This window comes from Cornus florida, unplaced genomic scaffold (assembly GCF_030987335.1).
Source record: "Cornus florida cultivar Cherokee Brave unplaced genomic scaffold, ASM3098733v1 CherokeeBrave_3.0.0_Hap2_Chr11, whole genome shotgun sequence".
Taxonomy (NCBI): domain Eukaryota; kingdom Viridiplantae; phylum Streptophyta; class Magnoliopsida; order Cornales; family Cornaceae; genus Cornus; species Cornus florida.
In genome coordinates this window covers 92,635,539-92,652,853 of record NW_026775581.1, presented here as the reverse complement: position 1 = coordinate 92,652,853, position 17,315 = coordinate 92,635,539, and the positions used below count along the sequence as shown (strand labels likewise).

Here is a 17,315-nt window from a genome sequence, read left to right as displayed (position 1 = left end):
TCGGATGCTAGGATGTGTTTTTCGCTATCCCGCATCTATTTTTTCGTTCCTTTTACTAAACGAAGTATAAAGTTAAAAAAAATTATTAAAACTTTTTTAAAATAGAAATAAAGCCGGCAAGATTTAAACATAAATAGCATACTAATCTCTTCAAAATGGATTAAAGCGAAGTACCTAACAAAATCTCTTAAATTTAAATGAGTTTGGTACAAATACATATTTTGTTTTCTCATATCATAAAGGTTACTTTTGTATTTTTCTTTGCATTTTTTCTTCAAAATCAGCGTATTTGTTTACCTTTATAGGTTTGAATACAATTTTAACTAGGAGAGGGTAACGCCATTTGTAATTTCACATATTTATTTTTCAAAGGTAACCCACACTCCTACTAGTTTGTGACTTTTGTTTAGAATTTAGTTCGGAATACTAGAATCGATTTAATGATTTTTTTTAAAATATTCTTCCATCCAAAGCTCACTAAACAAACACATAAAGGCATACATATATTAGGCGTATGCTCCCTCGTAATAAACACACAAAAATCACACATACATATCTATTAACGTGAGCGACAGAGAGTTTATAACATTTGGTTTCTTGTTAGGGAGCAAATAAACTTTCAGCCTTTTTATATAGGTTAAATGCACAATCTAGAGCCTAATGGAATTCTAGAATTGAATACTCAAATACTACAAACGAATATTTATCAAGCTGTCAAGTGTAGAATGTTCTAAAATGGTAGAACTATGTAGATAGCCACGTCAACATGGGCCCTTCCAAATTTATTTTTTTAATTTTATAATTTACTTTATAGGTAACTTATTGATGGTTAGTTTGAAAAATCTTATTTATGGGTTTCTTAATAATGTTTAATGTTAATTTTACATGTTCTGCAATTCAATGATACATTTTTATTTAAAAATAAATAAATCCAAATATGGTGAAATAAAAAGTAATTTCACTGCAATGGTACTCGTGCCAGTTGCCACAGATGCTACATTTAAATATTTATACATGTGTGTATATATATATATATATACACGCACATATATACACATAACATCTATTATTCATATGAATTCTTTGGTTGATCTATGCATCATTGGATGTATTAACTTACTTACCTCAAAAAGGAAAAAAAGAAGAAAAAAAGAAAGAAGAAGAAGACACCACATTAAATATCTAATTTATGTATTGATTATTGGATAAACTAACTACATTTAAACCCTGGTTTGTAGTGTATTGCAGTTGTTTTAAAATTTCTTTTTCAAATATTTATGCATGTGAGTGTGTGTGTATATATATATATAATATCTATTATTCATATGAATTCAATGGTTATTGGTTGATGTATGCAAGTAACTTTCTTACCTCAACCCAAAAAAAAAAATCTTTAACTTTCTATTGAATATTGAATAAACTATATTTAACTTGATTTATAACGTATTGCGGTTAAAAAAAAAACCCAACTAACTGGTTACTTTTTGAATTATTGTCAAAAATACCCCAGCAAGTCAAGGGATTTATGTAATTCGCCTAATTATGTGAAATTAGTTAAAAAATTCTATTTTTTTTTCTTTCTTGAATAATAATAATATTTATATTTATATTTTTTGTTACATGTAATACCATTTTTAATTAAAGAAAAATATCAAAAAAAAAAAAAAAAATTCATAATTATGAGTGCAACTACATATAAGTTCAAACCTTACACATAATGTTTTATTTTATACAATGTGTATATATGAGATGGGCATTTGATCAAACAACTAGATTGACAAAAATGAATTTTAATTACGAAAAGTAATAAAATGGCATATATATATATATATTGTAGGATTTAATTATGTTAGACACATATATATTTTTTATTGGCAACTATGTTAGGCAGACGCTGAAGAAAAAAAAAAAAGTAGTTGTACTCATAATTATATTTTGAGTGCTTTCAATTGTTGAACTTGACTAAAAACAAGAAGCAGAAGAGGAGGAGAAAAATGAGAGAACTTTGGAGAGAAAGTAGAGCTTTGGATTGCAATTTTTATTGAGAGTATTTTGAAATGTAACTCGGAAAATAAATCGAGTTAAGTTTGATAATTTTTTTGAGTGCTTTTAATTGTTGAACTTGACTGTTATGCTAATTAGTATCCTAAGTCTAACGATCAAGCTATTTAAACTCAAATTAAGATTGTGGCCTGAATAAAAATTTGCACAAGATAATGATTACAACAAGGTCTATTTAAAATTTAGTTTGATCAATTCAGAGCTTGACGTTAGCACCGTGAAGTTTCTTTTTTTGAAAAAATATTATGTATTAGACTTGATAATCTCATACAAAAATGGTATTACTCGCAATAACAATTGTTGTAATTGTTGTTATTTGTGACAGTTGTGATTATCGCTAACAAGAATTATGATTCAAATGAGTTGCAAGTTTACAAGGCACAATGAGATAGCTAGGTTTATAGAAGGTTGCAAATACTATAATTAGTGGACTTGAATCCTCTTATGGCAACAATTTTCATACATGGACTATTACGTCATGGCAGTAACATCACTAACTTTCATGTAATCTAGTAAGGTGAGGAGGGTGTGATGGTCAATTCTTAATTAAGAAATTGATAATCTATAACACCCTCTAAGAGCTCACAAGTCAAAACCAATTTAAATAGCCGTAGATGCACAGTTGAAATATGTGAACGTTACTCCTAAATTGTAAACCTAGTAGTAATTAATAGGTTTTTATAGGTAGGCGTGCATTAAATCGATCAAATTAAGTTATTAACTCCTTGATGTGGTGATAGACCAGCATTGTTGGGTAGTACTTGCCGCACATTAAATAATCTCATGATTCCCACCACACACTAAAGACATGGCACGGTTAGTAGTTACAGCTTAGATTCACTGTCTTAAAGGGACACTCTTGTCCTCGGACAAGCCGAGTCACGACGGTCAACGTACTTTGACCAGTGACATAGATATGAAATGCATAAGATTTGTGTACTACTATCTATTTTATACATAGATATAAAAATGCTTATTATCAATTTAATAATTTTATAGTGTTAAATTTTTTGATGCCAGAGTGTTACATATTCAAACTCCCAATAAATGTGTCGTGTCTTACAAATATTTACATTAACGTTGTACGAGTGTTGCCTTAATTTTAAGTTTAGAATGCACGGAACCTCCATTAAACCACTGGAAATGCGAACCAAGTGGGGCCTGCATTGCATATGCCGATAATACCCTCACTTATCTAACGTTATTCCAGCACCCAAGTCAAGCCCTTTTTCTTTGTGCTGTTTATAGCTTCTTTTTCCTTGCAGTGACAGTGCTTCATCTTCACGCCCCCAGGAATTTCTGACACCACTTAACGTCTCTCTCTCTGTCTCTGAAATTCTTTGAGAGATCAAAGTAGAAAGAAAGGATGAGTACAGGAACAAGCACTTTTGTAATCAGATGGATTAACTTTCTCACCATGGTATCTACCCTTTTCAGTCACTACTCTTTTTTTCATTCCCCTGTTGATTATCTTGATTCTCATATACATTGTTAAATGACACATGTATATATATATTGTATGCTCTTTTCTCTTAATGTTGCTAACCAGTCCCTAATTCTGCTTTTGGGCATCAATGTCTCTTAGGATTGTCACTATATATATGTGTGTGTGTGTGTGTGTGTGTGTATATTTGGTTTAAAAGTGATATTATTTTGAATTTGGGTGCAAACTCCTCTTGGTGGGATATGTTGATATGCTTTTCTTATGATTGATTTTTCATATCTTTATATTTAGTTCATTAACTATGTAGCTGCAAAATGTAATTTCTGCTTAGCTTATTCTTAAATCCCCTATGCTGTTTATGAAAATATATGGGTACTTTTAGCTTATTTATATGTAATAGAAACTAATTAACCACTAATTGGAGAAAGAATGAGGAAGACACTTGTATTGTTTTGATTTTAGTTGGTATATGCTGACTTCAGCTCTTCATTGTGTAGCTCCTAGCACTAGTTGTCATAGGTTTTGGGGTATGGATGAGCACTCATCACGACGGCTGTCGAAAATCTCTCACTCTCCCTGTTCTAGGCCTTGGTGCTTTTGTGTTTCTAGTGTAAGCTTTCAACTTCTTTCGTTCTTGTATAAAGTCCTTAATTTACAGATTCTAATGCTTTCCATTTACTTATATTGTTCCTTAAATAGTTTTAGTGACACACTTTGTTGAATTTTTAGATCAATAATTGGGTTTTTGGGTGCATTGAAGAAGAACTCCATATTGTTATGGATGGTATCCTTTGCAAATGAATTTGTGATAGAAATGAATTCTATGCTGTCCTATATATATATTTTTTTTGATAAGTATATGCTGTCCTATTTTCTCAATGATTCCTTATCTTTTCCTCTGTCTTGGAATTTCCCTAACTTCTGATTTGCAGTATCTGATCATGTTATGCTTCATTTTGGTGGCAATCTTGGTCTTCACAGTCTTGGCGTAAGTATTTCTGGTGTGGATTTTGAAGTTATTTTTCTTTTTTAAATTTTGTCCATACATATTATAGGCTCTCTACAATAAATTTTTTGTTCTTGGAATTTTGTATCGTTTTTACATCACAATTTTGTTGTTTCTTACCAACAAAGCTTTGTTGTTTTTTCTTACCTACCAAAAAAACTTTGTTGTTTCTTCTATGAAGTGAAGTTCCATTTTTTTTTAAAGTAATTTCTCAACTGCCATAACCAATATATGGATTTAAAAACTAATAAACTTTTAAATGTTCATATGCCTCGCTGTCAGGCACGGATCTGTGAAGGGTGCCCCCACTGAAATTTTTTATTATTACATTTTATACCCTTAAATTTATACTTTTTTGTATATATACCCATAAAATTTTGAAATTGCCCCCCCACTGAAATTATGAAAAAACCCCTCTATATAAATTTGCTCCCCCTCATATGAATTCCTAGATCCGTCCCTGCTCGCTGTCAATTTTTTTAAAAAACTTTACTCGAGGTGAATGCTTTGAGTTCTGCAATGTCAAGTTTGTCCACCAACTAAGGATAATTTGTACCGTGCTTTTCACAACTTTACTTGTCAAAAAAAAAAAAATTTATATCATGCTTTTTGTCATTCTACAATTCTTGATGGTATGATTTATGGAACACCTCAAACCGTTTTCCTCTATATTTCCTGTTTTTCAGCAATTGCTGCTCGTTTTCTGTTTTTAGATAGTCTGTAGATTGTATTCAGTTCAAAAAAAATCATCGAGTATTTTGAGTTCTTAGACTGCACTATAGTAAGGGAATGCAAACTGTAATTTTTTTGTTCATTAGCACAATTGACTTCCTATGGCACCAATATATGATGCTGTGGCACAGGTGATAAATTATAAAAACGACACTGGGACAAGCAAAAAAGAATAAATAGGGAAAACTTCTTATTCTCAGTAAGGATAAAGGAGAACTTGAGAAGTGTCAATATGTATTATATGTGGTAGAGTAATAAGGATATCCCAATTACTTGACATGGTATATTCTCAGTAAGGATAAAGGAGGACTTGAGAAGTATCAATATGTATTATATGTGGTAGAGTAATAAGGATTTCCCAATTACTTGACATGGTATATTCAAACGAGATGACTAGTAAAGGGATGTAGATTGGTGAGAGAGGTTTGATAGTTGGAACATTTTAATCCAACAAAGATCCTTTAGGAAATTGTCTTATTATGGCTGTAAGAGGCTGCATTGTTGTTGGTGCTGTTCAATTTTTAGGTCCTGCATGCTGTTGGAATTTCATGATTTATGTATTGAAAACGATATAATGGTTTAACAATTTGGTAAGAAGCTTGTGTCAGTATGCAACAACTGTCTTTGGGTAGTGACGCTTATTAAGTAAGAGGAACCTTGCTCAAGTTATTTTCTAACTTGTCAGAACTGTCTTCTCTTTTATTTATTTATTTATTTAAATCTGTAGATCTTTTAACATATTAGTTTGTGATTATCGAGGGCTTCAAATTTAACTGCTACATTCAACTGGTTGAGCTGACACTGCAGTTCCGTATTTGCCCCAAACGTGTTGGATCAGTTTGCATTAACTCTTCCTTTCCTACTAACCTGGCAATACTTCAGAGAAATTTTAATAAATCTTGACTATACATTCGACCTAGCAAGAGTGTGAATGGATTTTTAATTGAAAATATTTCCTTGTACAGAAACCTATTATCATGTCCTTATGCTAAGTTTTTCCTTTGTTGATTGAAAGTTCTGAGGTAGGCCCTTTTTTATTTTTTATTTTTTTTAATATTACAATTTATACTTTTTTCCCAGTAACTTGCATGTGAACTGAGCCTCTGGAAATAATGTGTTTTAAGGGTTAGTGAGGGATAATGTGTAACTAAGAGGATATTGTTGTGTTTCTGGCAATAAATGCTAATCGGGAATGGCACTGGAAAGTAAAATGTAAAATGGTTTAAAATAAAGATTTCCAATTCCAGTTAGCATGTTACAGAAATGAAGCAACGAAATGATTAAAAGAGAGAAAAACTATGGTCTAAAAAATGTAGTTCCTTTGAACCTTATTGACATTGATTAAACCATACATAAGCCGTTTATATGATCAACAAATCGAAAGTAAAAAGGGATAGCCCAGTGTACGAGGCTCCCTCCATTGCGGGATCTAGGGAGGGTCCGATGTACACAGCCTTACCTCTGCATGGAGAGGCTGTTTCTGGATTCAAACATGTGACTAGGTCAAAATGGAGCAACCTTACCGTTGCTCCAAGGCCCACCCTCATCAACAAATCGAAAGTAGCTTCAATTATTTGACAAACAGGAAACATCAATCTCTATTGTAAACTTTTGGAGATAATAAATTTATCTACTTTTGAAATTTATTCACTGATTTAAGGTAGACTTATCTGTTCCCCAGATCCTGATTTAGGCAATACGGTAAGAACCAATATGGTCTGCATTATTAGAAATACTCAATGCCAATTCTAAATGGGATCATATCATGCTATCACTTCAAACCACTCAATTTCTCACACTTTGCTTTGTCATTAACTCCTCTATGCTTTCTAATCCTCTATAATCTCTCTTTGTTATATTTTTTTTCTTCCTGTTTTGGCTTTGGCGTTGATGGTTAATTGAAGCAATGTGAATGTGGTACTCCCTTCGAATTCAGCATATATGATGATGCTTTGTTTCTTGTCTTATGTTTATAGGTTTATCATAACAAATAATGGATCTGGTAATAAAGTAGCTGGTCTGAGGTGAGATCACGTGATTTTTCTGATAACATCGTAATTGTTATCCCTCATTTTTTAGGTGTAAGTATGATTATTTGCGTTACTCCTTTGAAACCAATTTGATTCTTAAAGGAAGGAAAATAAGAATGGAAAACAGAAACAAAGATATATCTTAAAGCATCTGTGTGTGCACGCCCCCTTATAAGTTGCTTGCCTCCTCTTTAAATAACTCATTTCAAATCTTTTCCAATTAAGGATAAAATGCACTAAATTAATAAATAATAACAGAATTTGTCTTACTTTTTACTATTCTATTATATATGTATTTTTTGCTGGGTGAGCTGGAACTGGCTTAAACAGTAGCCATATTAATCCATGTCTGATCAGGTACAAGGAGTATCAACTTCAAGATTACAGCTCATGGTTCCTAAAACAGGTAAATTTTTTCTATAAATTTATTATCAATCTCGAGTATCACCACGAAACTATCATTTGTTTTCTTTTGTCTTGCTCCTTTGCTCCAGCTAAACAATACCCGCAACTGGAAGGAGTTGGAGAGTTGTCTCGTAAAGTCTGATGATTGCAATAACTTGTCCAAAAAGTACAAGGTGCACCTTTCAACTTCAACTTCTAGTGTCCATCTGTTCCTTGTGACATCAACACCACGTTTGCACCTCTTTGTTGCAGACTCTTAAACAATACAAATCGGCGAAACTAACCCCCATTGAGGCTGGTTGTTGTCGACCACCATCTGAGTAGGTGTTCTTTTCTTCCTTGTTTTTTATATTTTTATTTGTTTATTCCAATATCTCTCAAATCTGTCAAGGTTTATGCTTAATTAAAGGATATTTCCTTTCTTTCTATTCAATGGTCAGACACTCGGACATCATTCATTGAATTTAATAGGTTCATATATATACATATATTTATATAAGTTGCAGTCAACTAATTATACTCACATATTAGATATAAAAAAAAAAAAAAAAAAAAAAGGGTAATTTCTTTACATTTATTTAAACTTATGAATAGTTCATGTAACTCTCACTTTTCTTCTTTTCTGGGATTCAACCCATTTCTTAGGTGTGGTTATCCTGCCGTTAATGCGTCATACTATGACCTGAGCTTTCATCCGATCAGTTCCAACAAGGACTGCAAACGCTACAAAAATTCGAAGGCAGTCAAGTGCTATCATTGTGATTCTTGCAAGTAAATATTATCGCTTTCCCACTTTCTCCTCCATCGCCTCATTTTAGTTCAAACTTGTATTGCCCTTTTCCTTACTCGTACCATGTTTCTAGGGCTGGAGTTGCACAATACATGAAAACTGAATGGAGGGTGGTTGCAATCTTCAACATGGTTCTGTTTGTTGTCTTGGTAAGACACCCCCTCCCATCTATTTTATGGTGATTATTAAACCATCCTCTATAACCAATGACTGATGGATGGTGGTTGCAATCCTTCATTTAAAAAATTGATATTCTGCTGACGGCGAGGCCTCCAAGCAGCTCTCGACATGAACATTGGATATATGGTTTTATGTACTAAAGTTCTTCAGATATTCTGAGGAAAAGATCTGACAAATTTAGATCCTTCCACTATTGTTATCTTAAAATTTTCACATTCTCAAGAATGTTTACTCTATCCTGACTTTCATCTGGTGTGATTCAGTCGATAGTCTACTTCGTGGGCTGCTGTGCCAGACGAAATGCTTCAAGGAGCCAATCTAAAGTCTGAAAAGGATCAATCTTTCTTCAAAATTATCTCCCGTGAAGGAAATTCAATCTTATTCTTTAAGAACTTTGATTCATATATTCACTTGGTTGATTGTTGGTTTTCAATTTGTCAACTGAACGAACAGGTGGATTGAGTGTTTTTGTTTCAAATGCTGATCAAAGTTTGTTCCTTGTGGCTTACTATTTGAAGCAGTGACAATTATGTAAATGATTTTTATTTATTTATTATTATTTTTATTTTATGGAAGCAAATGATGTTGAGTTGGAACAACATTTTTATACTTGTTAAAACAAATCAAATTCGAAAAGCTAGTAACTTTGCTCATTGGTCTACAATGAACGTGTCATCTATTTTTCTGCTATATAATTTCAATATCAACTTTGTGCTCAAGCTTGAGCTACAAAATGAGCTTGAGCTTAAAATTGATTCAACAAGCAAAAAGAATGAATCACAAAAACTTGTCTCGAGTCGAATCATGTTGAAATTCGAGTTTGATCAATTGAGTTGAGTTCCAAAGACCAGGTCTCGAGGTTTGGTTTAATTACAACCCTAATTTTAATATAATAGTAGAGTGCGTAATTCAATTATATATTTTTACAAGAAAAATGTTAATATTTAATTACAGGTTCGAGTTATATAATATGAGCCAAAAATTAAAGAAATGCAAGAATAGAAATGAAATTTGTTTGAGGCTACATTTGGTGGCATGAAATTGAAATTGGTGTAATTCTGATTCCAAGACTTTAATTACATGCGCCAAACACATCTGAATGGAAACTAGGAGTAAAAAATCACTTGTTTGGATGGAAAGGGAGGTCAAGAAGTGAAAATCCTTTTCTTTCCTTACATGGCAATATATGACTGGTTCTTGTACCACACTGGGACAAACTCACTCACACAACGTCACAACCCCCCATTTTCAATCTGAATATCCTAAAACCCTAAACCCTCTCCTGCTCCTTGAACCCTAAACCCCAACTGTAACTCCTCTAAACCAAACCCACTCAACTCTCCCAGTCATCTCCAAATTCCAAACCATGTACTCATCCATTCTTTTTCTTCGAGAACGTTCGAGAACCTTCCAGAACCTTCTCTACACCCTCACCTTCGTCCGCTCCATGGGCGGCGGACCTCGTACCTTCCCCGGCGGCCTCAACAAATGGCAGTGGAAGAGACTCCATGAGAAGAAAGCTAGAGAGAAAGAGAAAAAGCTTATCGATCAAGAGAAACAGCTCTACCAGGCCCGAGTTCGATCCCAAATCCGGGCTAAAGTCGCCGGACAATCTGATAACAACCCACGATCGGATCCAAACCCATCGAACTACAGTCCCATGACCTCCGATGACCATATCAAAGCCCTAGCCGATCGGTTCATGAAGGAGGGAGCGGAAGATTTGTGGAACGAAGCCGACGGACCGATCAAATCTCCACCGTCGAATCAAAATAACCGATCAGTTGGGCCGCCAGTTGATTTGAGGAAGCCAATTTCGGATAGAAGACCGCCAGTTGATTTGAGGAAGCTAATTTCGGATAGAAGGAATTTAACGGATGGTGAAAAAATTGTGAATTCGACAAATTTCAATAATTCTTCAAGGCCTAGGCATTATTCTGTTGATACTCGGAGCCGAACAAGGTCGAGGTTCAATTTTCGGAGAAATGAGAGTTCCAGCGAGGATGATTTGTCGGATGATGATAATGATGATGAGGAGGAGGAGGAAATGGGTGGCAGGGATAATGTGAAGCAGAGGATGAGTAGTGCTGCATTGGGGAAGTATGATTCGATCAAAAAAAGGCGAGTGCCATTGAAGTTCTTAGAAGAGGAGGTGGATTTCTCGCAGCAAGTTGTCGCGATTAGGCATGAGCTTAACAAGAGGAAATTTAATCAAAATGTGGTGGAAAAAAGTGAAGAGGAAACAATTCTTAGTCAAAAAAGGTATACATATCAATTGTGTGTGTTTGCCCATTTCAATCTTAACATAATCAATTTTGAGATGTATAAGTTATGTTACAATTGAAATTGGTTGTAGATGTATAATTATAGACTTTAGGTGCTTCATTTTTTTTTTTTTGCGAATTGATATGGTACTTTTGGTAATTTCGTGAATCTCTCTTTTCAGATTTGAGGATTGTAATATATCTCCATTGACAGTCAAAGCACTTACTGAAGCTGGCTATGTGCAAATGACCGTGGTACAAGAGGCTACACTTTCTGCTTGCCTTGATGGTATATGAACTGCCAACTACCTGAATTTTTCTTGAAGATATGCCCAAAAAGAAAAAGAAAAAAACAAAAAAAGAAAAATGATTCTTGGTCATCTCTATTGCTTATTCACTATTCATTTGAATCTCCATATACAGCAGTTGTACATCTTATCCATTGCAATATAATTTCACCATTCACATCATTATCAACACTATGTTTTCGTGCTTGATAGTTTGGGTCAGTGAAACTTTATATGCATGAAACAATGCTTCAGCAGTTAAACAAAAATATTGAGTGGTGTCACTAAATTGACAACTTGACTGCCTGAGTTCTAATAATTAGCAATAACTTTTGATTTTATAAATGGGAATTTTATTTTATTTTTAGAAAAACAAGATTCATGTCATCTGATGGTCGGGAAAATAGAATGCAATATAACATTTATGGAACCTGTTGTATCCCATTGACTCCAACTGTATCCATTTGCACAAGTCACAACACCTAAAATCAGTCTGATCTCATCCAAAGGACTGGAACTACTCTCCACTGTGATCTGTATGACTCAGTTCTACTTTTGTGTAGTACTTGTCAACTCAAGCATCGATGTTGACACATGTGATGAAATGTGATCCTCTGTCTAGCATTTTACTTTGGGGAAAATAAGAAGAAGAATAAGGAAGAGCGGAGGGGTGCACATATAGTCTCTGCCTGTTGAGTGAATGTTAAAATAATTAACAGGGGAGGGGGAAATGAAGAAGAGGAGGGAGGGCCGCAGTTGTAGTCTCTGTCTGTTGAAGAAGAACATGAAGAAGAGGGAAGAGGAGGGGCACACATGTTGTTTCCATAATTCTATTATTTCATTTAATATACTGGAATTCTTTGAATATGCCTTGTGCTCCTCTAGTTTCTTAGGAGTTCTTCAAAGATGCCTTGTGCTCTATTTTCTTAATGACCATGACTCCAATATATTTTGACCTCCTTATATTTTTGAAAAGTCAATTTATAATATTCTTTATCATGGCAATTACCTGAAATTGGACCTTCATGCATTTTTGCTAAAATTGTACTTTTGTCACCCTCTCTCTATGTGTATGATATTTCGAAGAACAAAATTACTCCATGCCCCAGGAGTTACGCCTTCCTACCCCTTTCATGTGGCAGGTGGTCATTGGCCAATGGCTTGGTACTTCAGTCTTTTATGAAATGTTTGGCATAATTTTCAGCATTTACTTGTTTCGTGTCATGATCGCATACTTATTTTCTACCTATTTATTACATTCTTAAAACTCCTACCTAAGATCATTCCTTATTTATATATAAAGATGATATGATTTGTTAAATATAAGCATTGCAAATAATAATTGATGGTTATAATTTTTTGTATGCAACAGGTAAGGATGCTTTGGTCAAAGCTAGAACTGGCACAGGCAAAACTGCTGCTTTTTTGGTACATCACTAGTGCTTTAAGTTCTTGTAGATAGTTGTGCTATTATATTCTCTCTTTAAATGCTGTTGTAAAAACACAAACAGCTTCCTGCAATTGAAACAGTTCTGAAGCCTTCAAATAGCAACAGAGTTCGACGTGTGCAACCAATATATGTTCTTGTTCTCTGCCCCACTAGAGAACTTGCAAGTCAGATAGCCGCAGAAGCAAATGTTATGCTAAAGTATCATGATGGAATTGGTGTCCAGACACTAGTTGGAGGTACACGATTCAAGGTCGATCAGAAGCGCCTGGAATCAGACCCATGCCAGGTATACCTATGTGTTCTTCCTGTTCACATCTATAGTGGCTTTACACAAGAATCTGACATGTTCCCATTGTTTCTTGTTACATAGATGCACAAAGCATACCAAATTCTTCTTATCTTATATACAACCCTTTTTTTTTTTGATAAGTTATCTTATATACAACTTTTGTGCAGATTATAGTTGCAACGCCTGGTAGATTGTTGGATCACATTGAGAACAAGTCTGGCTTCTCTGCACGTTTGATGGGATTGAAAATGCTTATACTTGATGAAGCAGATCACTTGCTAGATCTGGGATTTCGGAAGGACATGGAGAAAATTGTTGATTGTGTTCCCCGTCAGCGGCAGTCCTTGTTACTTTCTGCTACAATTCCAAAGGAGGTTAAAAATTGTCCATCATTCCTTCATTGTTTGAAAAGCAATTCTTTTAAGTGGTATAAATTAAGTAATTGTGAACTTGCAGGTTCGCCGAATATCTCAGCTTGTATTGAAGAAGGAACATACCTATATTGATACAGTGGGGTTGGGTGGTTTGGAAACTCATACTAAGGTATAGATTAGTGACAAGTTTAAACTCATACTAACGTATAGATTAGTGACAAGTTTGGTTGGAGGCAAAATTTATTCTCGGTTTTATGCATAGCTGATATACACGATATATCTGAATTATTGTAGTTGCTTTTTGTTGTAATGTTTCAGAATCCTCTAATTAAATCTGAAGAAATCATATACAATTTTTTTGACGCTGCTTCAATACTCATCTTTGGCTTTGTCCAATGCAGGTTAAGCAGTCTTATCTTGTTGCACCACATGAACTGCATTTTCAAACAGTGCATCATCTTTTAAAGGAGCATATTTCACAAGTGCTTGATTACAAGGTGAGATCTTGTGTCATTTGGATTTGTTATGTATGTATTAGTTTTGGCTTATCTAATATGGTTTTAATAATGATCTCAGGTTATTGTTTTCTGTACGACTGCAACAGTGACGTCTCTCATATTTCTCCTTCTCAAGGAGATGAAAATGAATGTCAGGGAGATACATTCTAGAAAACCTCAACTATATCGTACTCGTATTTCTGATGAATTCAGGGAATCAAAACGATTGATTCTTATTTCATCTGACGTTTCAGCTCGTGGAATGAATTATCCTGATGTAACTTTGGTCATTCAGGTATCGGTTAAACTAAAGATGATCTTTCATTAATCTTCTGCATATGAATTAATCCTTGGAAAATTTTCTAAACGTACTAGTAACACATGCATTGCTGAATGATGTCTATTAGTTCTGTTTTTGCTTTGCTTATGTGAAGAAATTTGTATATCAGTACTGATGCACCAACGCTGGTATACATGTTCTAAATGATGATTATTTTTATTTTATTTTTTAAAAAAAAAAAAAAATCATGTCCTAAATGATTTTTCCGGAGGTATTTGAACATCGAATTGATCCAATTATCACATTTAGTTTTGTATTATTTATGTTTTTGCTTTGCTTATGTGAACAAAATGGTAGATATATAGGTTCTAAATGATTTTCCCGGGTCGAGTGGATCCAATTATTGCATTTAGTTTTGCATATTGGTTGAACAAGGTTTTAAAATGAGATATATCATTATATTTATTGGCCCACGTGGTTTGTGGTAGTGATGATATGTCCTTGTCATTTAAAAATCCTAATTGCTATGGAAAATAGAAATATACATTAGAAATGTTTGTGAACGAATGTTAAGAACAACAATTACTCTAATTTAAATGCATAAGAAAGAAGAAACATAATACAACTACTGAGTACATGGTAAAATATGGGAAGCTGAAACCAGAAACCCCCACTGTCTCTGTTTCTATCTTTCACATGGAATGCAAGAATCACTTTTGCAGTTACCTTTTGTAAATCCAGAACCATGGTTATTTCTCTGGTTTTAAGCATACATGTATCATAGACTTAATATATCTGAAAATTCATTTCTTCATGTGTCCAGTTCTTGGTGTTATTAGAAGACATTCTTATTTATTTGTGTGTGAACTACCTTACAACTATAAAATTTTGGTATTGCTAGGTGGGTATTCCCTCTGATCGTGAACATTATATACATCGTCTTGGAAGGACTGGACGGGAAGGCAAAGACGGGGAAGGCATCTTGTTGCTTGCACCATGGGAAGAATATTTCATGGATGAAATACAAGGACTCCCTTTAGAGAGATTACCTAAACCACATTTAGATCCTGACATGGACGCAAAGGTTTGCATCTGACTCATTTATAACAACTGATCGTAATTACTTGATTTAAAAACACATGTAAAACCGAATCTAATACACCCTCAAAAGGTGAAAATGAGATATCGGTGGCTAATGTACTGAAATTTGAAGAGGCTTGTCCATGTGATGGTAGTATGGTACAAGCTGCTGCACCAATTGTTTCAGTTTTGCTGGTTGTGTTAATTGTTAAAACTGTTGAACAGATGCAGGATATCCAGTGCTTGCCGTTATATTTTAGCGTACCTTGGTTTCACATAGTTAACTGGGAAAAATAATAAAACCACTTATCTATAACATGTGAGATCTATTTTGATTTGCAGATGGGGGATTCGTTGTCAAAGATTGATAGCAGTGTCAAAGAAGCAGCTTATCATGCTTGGCTTGGCTACTACAACTCGATCGGGGAAATTGGCAGAGACAAAACCACACTTGTTGAGCTGGCCAATCGATTTGCCGAGTCAATTGGTTTACAAAAACCTCCTGCACTATTCAGAAAGACGGCGCTGAAAATGGGCTTGAAAGATATTCCTGGCATTCGGATCCGAAAATAGCACTGGTTTTGAATGTCACTTTTTTGTAGAAGATATGTCTTGTGCAATGCTCACATTTGAAGGGTGGCTGGTTTTCAGAAATTTCAATGTCTTGTGCAATCTTCATAGTGCCATGTTTCAAACTTATAGTGCCATGTTTCAAACTTACTATATCCTAAGATGTGGCCTCTAAATGGAAAGTATAGCCCTATAAATGAAGAATGATAAGACGCGCTCAGGGAGGATTGTGAATTTTAAAATTGGGTTCAAGAGAATTAAACAGACAAGCTCTATAAAAAGTTGAATGACATTTATCAAGAACAAATGAAAATAAAACCAAACCAAGGAAATAGGAATTGCTAATTTGCGCTATTAATCTCCCGGATCTTGTAAATAAAAGTAGTGAGAGACTGTCGCATCTATTGCTTCCATTTGAGCATGTTTAGTAACTTTATAATCTGTGTATTAAATTGTTACTCTAATATAAATCATTACACATTTTTTTTTTTTTTTTTTGTTTTTTATGAAATACAATTCATGTTATGTTTAGCAGTACTGAATCCGCACATTGGATTTAGGATCGAAGGAATTTTAGTACAAAATTTGAATTAATTTCAATTCGTTTTCATTCTACTCTACTAAGTAGTACCTGTAAATCTTATGTTTTTAAAATCCGAAGAATTAACTGATTATGTTAAAAGAGAGTCTTAGCAAGAATAAGCTACTTATAACCAACTTATCAAATTGGCATTGGCCCCTAGGTCTGGATTCTTACCAATACAGCACATAACTGTGAAAAAAGAGGAAAACTTCAAAATTTCTTAGAATGAGATTACCAGATATTACAAGGCTGTTAAAAAAATGATCTAGCAAAGATTTGTCAGCATAACTGTGAATAAAAAGGGAACAACAAGTATGATTTATTATCGGTCAAAGAGAAATGCTATCGACATTGTGACAGATAAAGAAGTGTGTGGGAACCATCACTTCACACCGTTCTATCTTCTAGTGATAAGTCACTTAGGATCGATGTCTCATGAAATATTAGGTCTAAGGACCATATCCATCTGCATACTTCATGAGCCACCCGATTACAGTGTCTTGGGACCCAATTCTACGAGAAATCTTCTCCCCGCTGAAGAAGAACCTTGATATTGCGAAAAACTATGACCAAAGCTTCTTTTGACAAGCATAAATTCATAAGGTGAACACTTATTTTAATGGGCAAGTTCTTAGATAGGGGGTCTTGGTTATTTTTATTAGTCTCTCTATTTCAAAATAAGTGTTTACCTTTTCATTTTTATTTGTAGTGTTCTATTCGAAGTCAAAGTGTTATTTTTTTATAATATTATCAATTTAACCTTCTTACATGCACCTATAAAAAGTAAATTATCATATCAGTGTGAACCACTAAAAATAAATTTGATAATTCTTTCACTACGCAAATAAAAAAAGAGAGGCTAAAACTCTTAACTCGTCCATCATCTTCAAAGAGTTAAATAGTCAAAAACAAGGGTTAATTTCATTGACACCCTTGAGGTTTGGACAAATTTCATACAGAGACATCTTTCAAAAATTATCATCACTCAGACCC

At 33.9% G+C, this 17,315-nt stretch overlaps 2 protein-coding genes across 2 annotated transcripts; both read left to right on the top strand.

Annotated features, from left to right (window-relative positions):
- The first annotated feature begins 3,279 nt into the window (after positions 1-3,279).
- Positions 3,280-9,228, top strand: LOC132282510 (tetraspanin-10). The gene is made up of 11 exons (XM_059784222.1): positions 3,280-3,481; positions 4,003-4,115; positions 4,235-4,289; positions 4,438-4,493; positions 7,220-7,267; positions 7,631-7,679; positions 7,768-7,851; positions 7,931-7,998; positions 8,324-8,449; positions 8,542-8,617; positions 8,912-9,228. The coding sequence occupies exons 1-11, from the start codon at positions 3,428-3,430 to the stop codon at positions 8,975-8,977; spliced, it is 795 nt and encodes a 264-aa protein (XP_059640205.1). The 5' UTR covers positions 3,280-3,427; the 3' UTR covers positions 8,978-9,228.
- Positions 9,229-9,853: 625 nt separating this feature from the next.
- On the top strand, positions 9,854-15,829 carry LOC132282509 (probable DEAD-box ATP-dependent RNA helicase 48). Its single transcript, XM_059784221.1, has 10 exons — positions 9,854-10,910; positions 11,095-11,201; positions 12,572-12,627; positions 12,711-12,935; positions 13,106-13,312; positions 13,395-13,481; positions 13,714-13,809; positions 13,889-14,104; positions 14,991-15,173; positions 15,512-15,829. The coding sequence occupies exons 1-10, from the start codon at positions 10,015-10,017 to the stop codon at positions 15,740-15,742; spliced, it is 2,304 nt and encodes a 767-aa protein (XP_059640204.1). The 5' UTR covers positions 9,854-10,014; the 3' UTR covers positions 15,743-15,829.
- Positions 15,830-17,315: the final 1,486 nt, after the last annotated feature.

What these genes read in the sequence shown, in the direction of transcription:
- LOC132282510 (XM_059784222.1), top strand. Translation starts at nt 3,428, where the DNA reads ATGAGTACAGGAACAAGCACTTTTGTAATCAGATGGATTAACTTTCTC. An exon ending in GGATTAACTTTCTCACCATG is followed by an intron (nt 3,482 to 4,002) that starts GTATCTACCCTT and finishes TTCATTGTGTAG; the next exon opens with CTCCTAGCACTAGTTGTCAT. An exon ending in ACTTGTCCAAAAAGTACAAG is followed by an intron (nt 7,852 to 7,930) that starts GTGCACCTTTCA and finishes TCTTTGTTGCAG; the next exon opens with ACTCTTAAACAATACAAATC.
- LOC132282509 (XM_059784221.1), top strand. Translation starts at nt 10,015, where the DNA reads ATGTACTCATCCATTCTTTTTCTTCGAGAACGTTCGAGAACCTTCCAG. An exon ending in TGGAATCAGACCCATGCCAG is followed by an intron (nt 12,936 to 13,105) that starts GTATACCTATGT and finishes ACTTTTGTGCAG; the next exon opens with ATTATAGTTGCAACGCCTGG. An exon ending in CTGCTACAATTCCAAAGGAG is followed by an intron (nt 13,313 to 13,394) that starts GTTAAAAATTGT and finishes GTGAACTTGCAG; the next exon opens with GTTCGCCGAATATCTCAGCT.